This window comes from Hylobates moloch, unplaced genomic scaffold (genome assembly GCF_009828535.3).
Source record: "Hylobates moloch isolate HMO894 unplaced genomic scaffold, HMol_V3 SCAFFOLD_27, whole genome shotgun sequence".
In the NCBI taxonomy this organism is placed as follows: Eukaryota; Metazoa; Chordata; class Mammalia; order Primates; family Hylobatidae; genus Hylobates; species Hylobates moloch.
The window spans coordinates 810552-824310 of record NW_026652302.1 but is presented as its reverse complement, the minus strand read 5'-3'; the positions used below and the strand labels follow the sequence as shown (position 1 = coordinate 824310).

At 42.5% G+C, this 13759-nt stretch overlaps 1 protein-coding gene across 3 annotated transcripts in view; it reads left to right on the top strand.

Annotated features, from left to right (window-relative positions):
* The window catches only part of LOC116463086 (SAM and SH3 domain-containing protein 1), a 212348-nt gene that overhangs the window by 116420 nt on the left and 82169 nt on the right, over window positions 1-13759 (top strand). For all 3 annotated transcript variants that reach the window (XM_032146047.2, XM_032146045.2, XM_032146046.2), the window contains one exon: window positions 11844-11884. In XM_032146047.2, coding sequence (XP_032001938.1) covers window positions 11844-11884 — 41 coding nt within the window. The remainder of the gene's footprint in view (window positions 1-11843; window positions 11885-13759) is intronic.

Below are 13759 nucleotides of genomic sequence, written 5' to 3'. Positions count from 1 at the left end.
AGGCAGAGGCTGGTGGATTGCTTGAGCCCAGGAGTTCGAGACCAGCCTGGGCAACATGGCAAAATCCTGTCTCTACAAAAACAAACACAAAAATTAGCTGCACATGGTGGTGCGCGCCTGTAGTTCCAGCTATTTGGGGGCTGAGGAGGTGGGAGGATCACCTGAGCCTGGGGAGGTTGAGGCTGCAGTGAGCTGTAATCACATCACTTCATTCCAGCCTGGCCAACAGAGTGAGACCCAGAGTGTCTCCTCATCATCATCATCATCATATAATGTAAACAAATGCACTTTCTTTTTAGCAGGCTGCTTAAGCTCATAAGAAATTACTTTTTGCTCATTTTTATAATAACTAGCTTTTGTGGTGAAAATAATGTGCTACAGCCCTGTTTTATTTTATTTTGCTTTTGACAATAATTTAGTAATTCTTAAGATGGAAAAAAAAAAACCTAAGTAAAATTTAAAATTCACAGTGAGGCCATAAAATGAAGGCATTTGTTTTTACTGGTTAGATCAAAACCAGAATAAAAAGCAGAATTTCAGGGCCCCCTCCCCCCCTTTTTTTACACCTTAATTTGTATGCCTACTGAAGAATCATCAAAAGTCAGAATTTGACCTGAAGCCGCAGACTCCAGGGGCAGCATTACAAACTTAAATTGCACTTTCAATACCGGTAATTAGAGACAATGTGGTTTTGGCTTTCGGCTCACAGTATTGCACCAGGTACTGTGAATACTGTGATCAGTAAGACTAGTGAACCCCTTGACTCCATGAAGCTCAAGTTTTAGTGGGAAAAACATTGGTTTGGGTGTCGGAAGAGCTGAGTTTAATCTCCAGCTCTGTGACTTATAGTGACTAATTGAGTGACCTTGGAGAAGTCACTTACGTAAAGACTCTAGGCCAGAATCTCTTCATACGTACAGCAAGGCTAGTTTTTTTGAGGGTTTCTGTGAGCCTGAAATACGATGAGATATATGAATCTACTTTGGTAAGCCAGACCGATGCTTTGTGGAAGTTAGTCATTTTCGTTTCTTAGCCACTAACTGTGTATTCATCCATCCTCACGCTACTGATAAAGACATACCCAAGACTGAGTAATTTATAAAGGAAAGAAGTTTAATTGACTCACAGTTCAACAGGGCTTGGGAGACCTCAGGAAACTTGCAATCATGGCAGAAGAGGAAACAAACACGTCCTTCTTCACATGATGACAAGAAGAGAAGAATGTGTGCCAGCGAAGGAGGAAGCCCCTCATAAAACCATCAGCTCTCGTGAGAACTCAGTCACTATCGCGAGAACAGCATGAGGGTAACCGCCCCCATGATTAAATTACCTCCCACCAGGTCCCACCCCTGTGGGGGACACAGAGCCAAACGATATCAAACTGTTACGATTATATTCACCTGCATGTAACTGACGCCTGACTTCAATGTTTAGACAATGGGGACATCTTCTCATATAGCAGGGAGTCTGGAGTTGGGCTTTCCAAGGCTTGAGCAGCTGCTTAGGGAATTATTCCCTCTTCTACTCTACCATCCTTAGTATGGAACTTTCTTCCTTATGATAAAATGATGCCTGTTCCAGGAGGGATAATGGGAAGAACCGGGCAAACGGCGTGTAGATGGAGTAAATCTTTTGTCACAGAAACAGTAGCTTTCTTAGAAACATCTCACTATGAAGTTCTAGTATTTCTTCTCTGCCAGACACTGACACTTGGCCTCAACTAACTGCAAGGGAGTCTGGGGAAATGAGTTTTTAACAAGGTATACTGCTACCCCAAACAAAATCAGGACTCTGTAAATAAGAAAGAAAATGAACTGGATATTGACATGGGAGGCAACTAGCTTGACTATTTTTATGTTACAGGAAGATCTTCTTGAGTTTTGTAAACTCCTGGAAGGTATGCGCCATGTTGTGTGCAGTTTACTCATCCAGTGGCATAGAGCTTTATTATCTATACCAAGCAAACAATAAATCACTGATTGTATATGAAACTTGTCAGTTGCTGATTCCTTTTTATATGACCTCTCATTGTAAAAAATACTATGTGGGCTGAGGCATGGGGGCTCACGCCTGTAATCCCAGCACTTAGGGAGGCCAAGGTGGGAGAATTGCTTGAGGCCAGGAGTTCAAGACCAGCCTGGGCTACATAATGAGATGTCTGTACAAAAAAACAAAAAATCAAAAGATTAGTCGGGCATGATGGCATGCGACTGGAGTCCCAGCTACGTGGAAGGCCAAAGCAGGAAGATTGCTTGACTCCAAGAGGTAGAGGCTGCAGTGAGCCATGATTGTGCCACTGTACTCTAGCCTGGGTGATAGAGCAAGAACCTGTCTCAAAAAAAAAAAAAATTATACACACACACACCCTGTAGCATATGTCATGGGGATATTCTGAACATTAGTTATTAACTTTGAAGGAATTGAGAAGGGATTTATAACTTTACAGTGCTGGAATAGATGCTGTTACTGTCAATAGTGTTGTTAGTATCAAAGCTGGCATTCATGGGCAATTTTATCTCAACTCTTATGTTGCCACATGTGCCCATGAAGCCACAAATGAAGAAAAATATGGCCCCCAGATGGAAAAGAGAAGACCCACTGAGGGGGTTCTGGAAACCTCAGAGGATGACTGAATCCCATCCCAGATCTGATTCTCCCTCCTTCGAGCCCACATCACTCCTGCACTTGGATAGTCCTGGCCTTAGTGAGGCCGTGGCCCAGACACAACCAGGCCACGGGCCTCCCCTGTGGAGAGATGGCATTTGGCTGCTTTTCAGACGTGAAACTCTTTAAGTTTCTGCCAGTGACCCACATCATTAACTTTCGGCACAAGTCACCCGTTGGTGAATGAAAGGACACAGATCTCTTTCACTGCACCTTTGTGAGGGATTTTTAGAGTCAACAGAAGTGGGACCTGTCCTCGGCCCGGAAGGCCTGTTGGCCATTCCCGAGGTGCCAGAGAACCAGCCCCTTACAAGTTAAGAAATGGAAGCACATTTGAAGAAGGACTGAGGATGACTTGGTTCATATGTGGGAGCGGTTGAAAAAAAAGGCTGCTAATTATTTTATTTAAATTTTTTAGTGCTTAGCATGTGCAGGTGTGTAGTAAGTACAGTAAAAGTCACAACTCACTGAAAACTCTAAAAATTCTATGTGATGGGTAACATTTTGTCTCTATTTTGCATAGCAGGAAACTGGGAATCAGTGGGACTAAGTAACATGCCCAGAGTTAGTAGTCAGTAGCGGGTAGAGCTTGGCTTTGAACACTGGCATTTGGACTACTGAACCCACGTTCTGAGCCATTCATTGTGCGGTGCCACTTCCTGGGTAGTGGCCTTATGACAGCATTTGAGACATCGAGGTACCACTCAGCTGCTCATGATCTCCACCACAGACAGAACAAAAGGAGGCAGGCTTGATTTGCAGCAGGAAAGATAATGTTTAGTTACCTACAACTTCCATATGTCTAATACAATTAGCAGGGGATTGAAAGATAATAAAGGTGATTGTCATTAGAACTAACGCTGCATGTCTAAATTAGCTGTATCTTTCTCCTTATTTTTCTGAGCAAGATGCCCTTTTGAGACATCTTATATGGAAGGAATAGGCTGACTTAAAGTGGTTCTGATGGCAGTTGTAAATCAAAGATATACAAAGAGGGTGGGGTAGAAAAATTGAAAATTCTACAACTCACAGTTGGAAAATTTAGATCTTTCAATGTCCTTTTAGCACCTCCAAGTGTGAGAATTGGGATTATGGGGCAAAAAGTCCTCTTTGAACCAGAATTAAAGTTTAGATGGCATTACTGTTTAGAGACAACATCCACACTTCATACCTGAAAATCCTGCCATTTCTTTCGGAGAGTTAATGATCATTGAGGTAATTGATGGACCCAAGCCATTTCCCTTGATCTAAGTGCCTATATTGAAAAGCTATGCAACATCAGTGAAAAATTATTTAGTAGACAATGTGCCATACACAATAAGCTAAATACTGCTTAAGGAAGACAATAGGATATAATAACATGGGAATAATGGAAATAATATGCTGAAAATCCATTGGATAAAGAGATTTTGACGTCATGCTCAATCATTATGCGTGTTGTTTTTTGTAATTCTAAAAAACATACAAATTGCTTTTATAAAGTAGGAAGTAGAAGAGAAATCCTTGTGTCCATCTCAATTATTTGAGAGAGGTTAATGATAAAATAATTTACAAGGAGGAACCTTAGTGATTTGGAAACTTAGAATCTAGAATAGGAGATACGTCATAGCAATACTTGGTGGAATGAGAACAGCGAGTCCGCTGGAGAAGACTAAGACAGTTCGTCAGTTTGGGACTGCTCTGTGAATAGTTACAAGAAGTAACATTTCCTTGGAGCTTCCCCAGTGCCAGACACTGTGCAAAGCTCTTAACATTCACTGTCTCATGTGATCCTCTTAACAATCCATTAAGGGGTACTGTTTTTATCATCACACCTGCACTTAGAAAGACAGTCAAGGCTTAGATTAGTGGCAGCGCTGTCACTTACCCCTAGTTCTGCCTCACTCCTGAATGTGTGTGCTGGGTCAGACCATTGTCTTGGTTTTGGTACTGCAGACACCTGCCTTGTTCATTTGTAAAGGGGACCTTATAACAAAAAGCCAGCAAGTCCAGGCTGGGAATAGACTGTGAAATGAAAGAAAAAACCTGTATGGGGATTGTTTTGACCGGCCTGACAAAATGTTACCCATGTTGTCATTGATACTGAATATTCCTGGAGTTCTAACAATATGCCAGATTTTGGCAAGAGAATTGCTTTTCTGTCTCAGCCAGTGAATTCACAAGCTAAATCATGGGGCCAAGCAAGAGAGGTGCATAGGGCGTGGAATTTAAGGAGGCAACTCACTCCCTGCACCTGCCGGATTCTGAGAGTGAATCTTACACCAAATCAACACCAAATCTGTAAGAAGTGACCTCTTACAGCTTGGGCTATCCGTGTCTCTCTGGCATCATCCAAGTCCTGGCCCTGTGGCTGGAGAAAGGGTGACTCTTGAGTTTTTATGGCAACTAGTGGATAGTATGAATTGAATTTTGTTTCATATCTATTTCTCTTAAACAGAGGAGATAGGTTTGTATGATAAAAATATCTTCGATACTCAAAGGATAGAAAGAAATATTAAATTGAGGAATTACTTCTTTAACATTAAATGATTTGTCATGAAAGGAGCAAAATACGAAGGTACAGAGTTATCCATACTTAAGTAGGACATAAAGAAAATGAAAATCTTAACTACTTAATGTAAGCCCTTCAACCTTTTAACCTTCCCCTGCCTCCCCCTGTACATGCACAATTCAGTAGCACAGATGTGTCAGGCTTTTTTTTTTTAAATGGTGGAGAAAAGGCTGCTACTGGCTTTCGGGACTGCCTTGGCAGGCCTGGGATGATGCAGGAAAAGACCCAGACACAGCAAAACCCCAGATTTCAAATTCAGCAGGAAATCAACTAATGGAGAAGTTGATTTCCTGAGACTCAAGATTAAGGAACTTTGAAAATCCCTTAAGTACAGGTTTTCCAGTAACATATAGCATATGTTCCTTTCTTGGAAATTAGGTTATAACCACTTTCCTTTCCTTTTCTTTTCTTTTTCTTTTTTTTTTTTTTTCTTGGTTATAATGAAGTTTCTGGACAGCTCACCAAAGCCAAAACATGAAGTGTATTTTAGGAATTTGTTTATGCTTGGCCATTCATTGCACTTTTCTGGTGTGCTGGACTCAGTATGTAGAAACGAGATAGAGTTGTCTTTGTCTGGATGTAGCTTAGACTATTTGTATATAAACAGAAGAAGAAAAATGAGTTTGAGCCATAGTATTTGGCCTCCTTTCCTTCTAGAAGCAGATGGGGGGGTCTTGCAATAGCCAGATAGTCAATTCCTGAAAAGTGTTCTTGGAATATTTAGTTCTGATACTTCTATAGACCATGGTCAGATTTGGTGTTGAAAACTTTCTGTTTTTGCAGGTTCTTCTCAGTATCATTTTAGCAATTTATTCGAGAGCTGGGCCAGTATATAAGGGTATCCCCTTTCTGTCTATCCCTTAAATAATAGAAAAGAGGCATCCTGTTAAAGAATGTATACAATTTGGAATTCTGTTATACAAATGAGGAGGAGTCTGGGGAAGAGAGTGAGGTGTTGAACTCAGGAGTCAGAGACGTGGCCACCAAGCCCAGTTATGCCCTTGCCCAGCACGACTGGGCCTCAGGCATGTCATCACTCCCATCTCAGTGATAGTCCTATTCTGTGATGGGGGATAATGAGAGTATTGCATTTGAGAGGTGGAACTCTATACAATGTAAAGAATTTCATGTTGACCTATGTGTGTTCCTCCTCCTACTCTGTGGTCTTAACGAGGATCTCCACTGTAAAGCAGTAGACTCACTGGAAAAGAAAATACAGCAACCTAGAGTTTCCACTGTGTGGAGTGTGAGACTGCAATATACATTTTTTTTTTTTTTTTTTTTAAGATGGAGTCTCACTTTGTCACCCAGGCTGGAGTGCAGTGGCGCAATCTCAGCTCACTGCAACCTCCACCTCCAGGGTTCAAGCGATTCTCCTGCCTCAGCCTCCTGAGTAGCTGCAATTATAGGTGCTCTCCACCACGCCCGGCTAATTATTGTATTTTTAATAGACATGGGGTTTCACCATGTTGTCCAGGCTGGACTCAAACTCCTGACCTCAGGTGATCCGCCCATCTTGGCCTCAAAGTGCTGGGATTACAAGTGTCAGACACCGCACCCAGCTGCAATGTAATTTTTGTAAAATGGAGTTTAATAATATTCTAACCAGAAAGGTAAAGGAGCACTCTGCCTGCTTTTCTTTCTCCCACTGGCTGCTTGTCCTAAGTCTCATTGCTGGGCCTCACTTTCTCTTTCTGACCCCTAAAAATCGGGTTGCCCCAGAGCTCAGTCTTCATAATGTTTCTCTTTGTAGTGTTCAGCCAGTCTCAGAGCTTAGAGTATGCAAGTCACTTACAAATTCTTCTCTGCAGCTCTAGACTCACATATCGAACTGTTTCTTTACTGTCTCCACAGGGATGTGTAATAAGCACCGCACACTTAGCATGTCCAAAGGGGACCTCTTGTTCCCTCCCCTGCTGTTCCCCTGCCCAGCTTTCCCCATCTGGGGAAGTGAATGTTATTTCATTATTTAGGTTTCTGCTCAGAGAAGCCTTCTCTGTCCCATCACCTCAACTTCTCCTCACTCCTTGACTCTGCAGTCGCCCTCCTTGAATCTGTCTTGTTTATTGCTATGTTCTCAGGACCTCAGAGGATGCCTGACTCCTACTGAGAGGTGAATAAATAAATACTGAATGAAAGAATGAGTGAAAATGAATACACAAAGCAATTTAACAAAGAATTTGTTAAAGACAGAGGTAGGAGGAAAGAAACTAGTTCAGTTCTGGGGATACTGTCTCTTAAATTATTATTTTTTTAAATGGGATTGATAAATTCCTTAATGAAGGAATTTTCTTAAGTGAATTTTGCCTTCAGGAACAGCTAAAGCAGTTTAGGGATCTTGAGGAAAAATGTTGACACTTAAGCAGGTTTGAGGTCTTAATAGTAGGAGTTATTGATGAACAAGTATTTGCTAAGTTTCAGTTCTGAGACTTTAAATCCAATACTTGATGATAATTAAATGTTTAAATGGATTTTTAAAGCGCAGCAGAATATTAATTATTGCTTCTTGGTCATCAAAATCCATGCTGAAGTTACCATACTTTTTACCCATTGACAATGAAAGATGAGTCCAAAGAGTAGATCCACCTCCAGCGCCCACCATCCTCAGGCCTGGGGCTTCTGGCTGCAGGAAGGAGGTGCTACTACCAGGAGGCCTCTTTGGAGCTGATGTCTGAGCATTAATTTCTTCCACCAGGAGATTAGTAAATGACCCCTTCCACCTGCTGCCATCTACATTTGGACTTGGGTTATATCATTGATTTTTGCTCCTGCTGGATGAATTTTAATAATCATTCTCAAGGAGAAAGGAGATGGCATTTTGCACTGCTTCTATGCCAGCTTCTGTTTGCAGGGAGAAAGTCACTGCATCCAAATTCATACGTTGTCATTTTCCTCCTTTGTAAATTTGATAAGTTGGGGAGCCTCATGCTTATGAAACATGGGCTTGTTATTCTTTGGCCAGCATCTAGGTGGTGAACTTGTGAAATTTTAAAAACAAAATCCCACTCACCACAGCAAGATGAATAAAGAAACTACAGTGCCATCTGCTGGCATCCTGGGGAAATTCAAGCAATGCCTGGGCCAAGTCCAAACCAGAGGATAAAATTATTCAAAGTGTGTGATAGTTTGAAGACAGTAGATTAAAAATAATGAAAATATTGTCAGTCATCATTTCAGAGAGGAAAATGCAATCACGCTTTGTGATAATGGTGTAGCAGTGGGCGCGTACATTTTTCTGCAGTGTACTTTTTGAAGTATTTTGATGACTTTTAGGGAAAGTAAAAATTCGCAATTTATGTTTTCACTTATTACATAATCAGTGTTATCCTGAGGTAGGGATATTTGGTCCATAGCAGTTAGGTCAAGACTTCTCTAGTCCTGGCCAGGCATGGTGGCTGACGCCTGCAATCCCAGCACTTTGGGAGGCCGAGGCGGGCAAATCACCTGAGGTCAGGAGTTCAAGTCCATCCTGGCCAACATGGTGAAACCCCGTGTCTACTAAAAATACAAAAATTAGCCAGGCATAGTGTCATATGCCTGTAGTCCCAGGAGGCTGAGGCAGGAGAATCGCTTGAACCTGGGGGTGGAGGTTGCAACAGCGTGAGACTCTGTCTCTAAAAAAAAAAAAAAAAAAAAAAAAAAAAGACATCCCTAGTCCTTAGGGTGAGGACAAAAATACATATGGGGCTCCCTGTGCCTCTGGTGGCCCCTTACAGAAAACATGTTTAACCAGTTGCAGACCCCAGCCCGCTGAAGTAAGGTGGGCAGCTGCACAGTCCCATGACTTGAAGTGCAAAGTGCAGCACAGTAAGATTAAAAAAAAATTAAGAATCTAAACTTAGCAGGAACCCTTCTTGCTTTCTGAAGGATTTCCTGCCTCAGTCCCCAGCCAACTAGCTCGCTCTTATTTTGCTCCCACTTCTCCCGTGGCCCTGAGCACGTTACGGTTGCTGCTTCTCTTCCTCATTCTTCTCCTCCCCTCCCCCCCTCATCATTTCTTATGCTTTTTTGTTCCTGTCTCCCTCCGTCCCTAACCTGTGGCTCCCCTTTCTTCGTGTTCATCCATGTACCTTATTTGTGCTGTTGTTCAGTACATTTTGGCTGAATGATTTAAATTTTGAAATGGCTACCTCCTAAAAGCCTTGCCGGTAAATACAGGTATTTTCATTTTTGTGTGAACAGGAGGAAGGAGAGTAGGTCCTAGCCATGTTTTGGCACAATTTGGTGATAAGTGAGATTTTCCTTACATGTTCTGTATTCACAGCACAGGAGTAACGGGAAATAACTAGAATTCAAAACTAGCTCTTGTCCTCTCTAGCGGTTTCTCCCCTGATTCTGTTCTTAGCTCCGACTCTCCCTTAGTTTACAATAGAAAGCATTCAGATTTTTATGCTGGTCATCAACAGTTCTCTGCACTCAGATGTGGAGAATGGTGGTGCTTGCAGGGCATGGGCCTACCACTCAGAAATGGCACCCAGTGGTCAGCCCACACCAGTGCAGCTACACCAAAGGGTGGTGGCTTCTTGAAGGCGGCTCTGCATGAAAAAGCCTCCCTCCCCTCTCTCTGGTCACCTTAGATTCTCAAGGTCCTTTTATCCAAAAGGTAGGCAGAAAGTCACTGTAAGTGATTAGGATATTCAATTCTTCTTCCTCTGAATGAGACAGAGTCTCATTCAGTCACCCAGTTTGGAGGTCAGTGGTGTGATCATAGCTCACTACAACCTTGGACTCCTGAGCTCAAGTAGTTCTCCTGCTGCAGCCTCCTGAGTAGCTAGAACTAGAACTATAGATGCATGTCACCATGCCCAGTTAAAACTTTTTTAAATTTTTTTTTTTTTTTTTAAAGAGACGGTGTCTCACTATGTTGCCCAGGCTGCTCTCCTCCTGCCTCAGCCTTTGCTCTAATTTTTTCAGTGTAACTCATACCTGGCCTCCCACTTTCTTGTCTTCCCTAGCCTTCAGATGCAAAAATCACCTCTTCCATCTTCCTTCCTGGTGGTGAGCTTGTAGTGAAGATTCAGGTTTAAATCCCCCAAGTGTCTGTGTCTGTTCTGATGCAGGTGCCTTCTTTCTGGTTTGCCTTGGCTGCAAGCCCAAGGATACTGTATTTTCCTTCTGGGATTTGGACACACCTAATGAAAGATTTTGCTCCACACTCTCTACTGTTCCCTTTTTTTTTTTTTTTTTTTGGGACACAGTTTCACTCTGTCACCCAGTCTAGAGTGCAATGGTGCGATCTTGGCTCACTTCGACCTCTGCCTCCCAGATTCAAGCAATTCTCCTGCCTCAGCCTCCCGAGTAGCTGGGATTACAGGCCTGTGCCACCACGCCTAGCTAATTTTTGTATTTTTAGTAGAGACGGGGCTTTGCCATGTTGTCCAGTCTGGTCTCAAACTCCTGACCTCAAGTGATTCGCCCACCTCGTTCCCTTTTTGATACAACCAATTCTAGCTTTCTTTGGTTTTCCTGCTTTCTATCTTTAAATTTTGTTTGTCTAAGTTTTTTTCTGGAGGAAGGCTTAATGAACTGGTTTTGGGCTGTGTACACTTTTCAGATTATTTGGGTTAATCTGTATCTGCCTTCACAAACTGGCAGCCAAAGGTGTTGGGGTGGGGGGCAAATTCGATGCCCAGACATATATTGATTAATTTGGACACGTTTTAAAAAACGTTGGTTTATTTGCCATCACTTAAAAATGTTAGAGCTCTCGTATAAAAATACAGATTTCTGGCTGGGCACAGTGGCTCACACCTGTAATCCCAGCACTTTGGGGGGCCGAGGCAGGAGGATTGCATGAGGTCAGGAGTTCCAGACCAGCCTGGCCAACATGTTGAAACCCCATCTCTACTAAAAATACAAAAATTAGCCAGGCGTGATGGCGCATACCTGTAATCTTAGCTACTTGGGAGACTGAGACAGGAGAATCGCTTGAACCCAGGAGGCGGAGGTTGCAGTGAGCCGAGATCATGCCACTATACTCCAGCCTGGGCAACAGAGCAAGACTCTGTCTCAAAAAAAAAAAAAAAAATGCAGATTTCTGGCTTCTCTTTGAACATTGGAAGATTCAGCAGGATGGACATTGCACTTGCCAACTGGCAGCAACCAACTGGAGGAACTACGTACTGGCCGCCCCCTCTATTAAGGACACTCAATATCCTGTTGTGGGTCTCTCACCCGCCTCCCTGCCCCCTTTGTTTTCCTAGAGCCGACCACTGTACTCATCTGCGGGCCCAAGTGGCATTTGTGGTGCTGAGTTTATGTTTTCATTATTATTTGCTTTCTCTTTTCCTCTTACACAAGAGACTTCCCAGTGGCAGTAACTTCACTTGTATTAATAGTTCACAGAATGAAAGGTACTTCACCGATCATGTAGTGAAGTCTGTCTTCTTCATTTAATATTACAGGTCTCACCTTCGAGTGAGTCTTTAATAAATGTCGACAAATGGCACACGAGTCTATTTCTAGGGAGTCAGCAGACGGGTAGAAAAAGCCAGTGGTAAATAGCCTATAACAATTTCCCTGGCTGTATTAAGTAGTATTGATGCTGGTTCAAACTAGTTAGGGGGATTTTCAGTTGTCCCATGAAAGCAAGGCTCCCTGGTAATCTGATTTTTTTTTTTTTTTCTAGGAACCCTCTTCATAAATCAAACTCAGAAGACAGCTCTGTAGGTCAGTACCACTTTTCTTGGTTTACCTGTGTCATTATTTTAATACTTCATAGAAAACACGAACATGTGAAAATACAAAACCCACAATAATCCTTCTACTCAGAAATAAACACTGTTAAGATTTTGATGTACAACCTTATTCTCCTTTTTCTAGGGGATTTCAAAAAAACATAATTGTGATCATATTCTGCATACTGTTTTATAGTTTTTAAGTTAAATATGTTACGAGCATTTTCCCATGACTGAATATTTTCTACGTTAATAGAGAAAAAATTAGAAGCAACCTAAATATCCAGCAAAGAACGAATTGGTTAATTAACTTATGGCACATCCAATATGGTGGAATATTATGCAGACTTAAAAATTTACTGCTGCTGTAAATATCCTGGGGTCTGTGTCCCTAATAATGTCCTTAGGATAAATCCTTCAATTTGGAATTTTTTTGGATCCAAGATTATGCATAATTAAGGCATTGTATGTTTTATATATTCTTGATTATAAAATTCACTCTTGGTTTAGTAACAGCTATTCTGTTTGGATCAGAGGGTGGGTGGCTGATAGTAATTAGGAACATAAGTACTCAATCAAACCTGGCTGCCTGGCTTTGAATCCACTGACTCAATAGCTATCACCTTGTGCAGCTCACTTGCACCGAGCCTCAGTTTTCTCATCTGCTAGGTGGGAACAATGATGTGTCATATAATTGAGTATTAAATGAAATTTGCCATTAGATAGCAAAGTGCCTGGATATAGTAGCTGAATAAATGTTAGCTATTACCATTTATTAGGCTGCATCTCTGTTTCAGAAACATGAAAATGGGAGAAGGGAATATAGCTTATAGTCAAAGAAATATACTCTCAGCCTGTGCAGTGGCTCACTTCTCTTATCCCAGCAATTTGGGAGGCCAAGGATGGAGAATTACTTGAGCCCAGGGGTTCGAGACTGACCTGGGCAACATAGCAAGATGCACTCTCTAACAAAAATTTAAAAATTAGGTGGGCATGGCACCATGCACCTGTAGTCCCAGCTACTTGGGAGGCTGAGGTGGGCGGATCCCTTGAGCCCAAGAGTTTGAGGCTACAGTGAGCTGTGATTGCACCACTGCACTCCAGCTTGGACGAAGAGATCATGTCTCTTAAAAAGAAAATAAATAGGCCGGACGTGGTGGCTCACATCTGTTATCCCAGCACTGTGGGAGGCCGAAGCCAGTGGATCACGAGGTCAGCAGTTCGAGACCAGCCTGGCCAATATGTTGAAACCCCATCTCTACTAAAAATACAAAAATTAGCCAGGCGTGGTGGCTCGTGCCTGTAATCTCAGCTACTCAGGAGGCTGAGGCAGGAGAATCACCTGAACCCAGGAAGCAGAGGTTGTGGTGAGCCAAGATTGCACTGCTGCACTCCAGCCTGGGCGACAGAGCAAGACTCTTGTCTCACACACACACAAAAAAAAAAAAAAAAAAAAAAGAAAATAAATATTCCCGAACTGTCCAAGAGCAAGGCTGAGTTAATAATAATTAGTCTGCTTTAACCCTGCATGTCTGACATTTGCTTCAGTGTTAAGCCCAAAGGCAGTGGGTGATACAAAACTTGCCATGAAGCTCTGTCTTTGGCGGAAAGGCTCCGGTTTCATTCCCACAGCTCTGGGGGCTGTGAAAACTTAAATGTGTGGGCATCCTGTTTTGACAGACGACGCCCTTTCTAGCCTGGGAGCACCATAGACATGGTTCCCACACGTCTGCTTCATTGCTTGGCACCACCAGTCTAGACTGGGGAAACCCATCACTTCGCCGGGTTCGCTGGGCCCTGTTTCCAGTGGCCATGGAGCAACCAGACAGACAACAAGTGGTGACAGAGCTGCTATTTTGAATGTGCC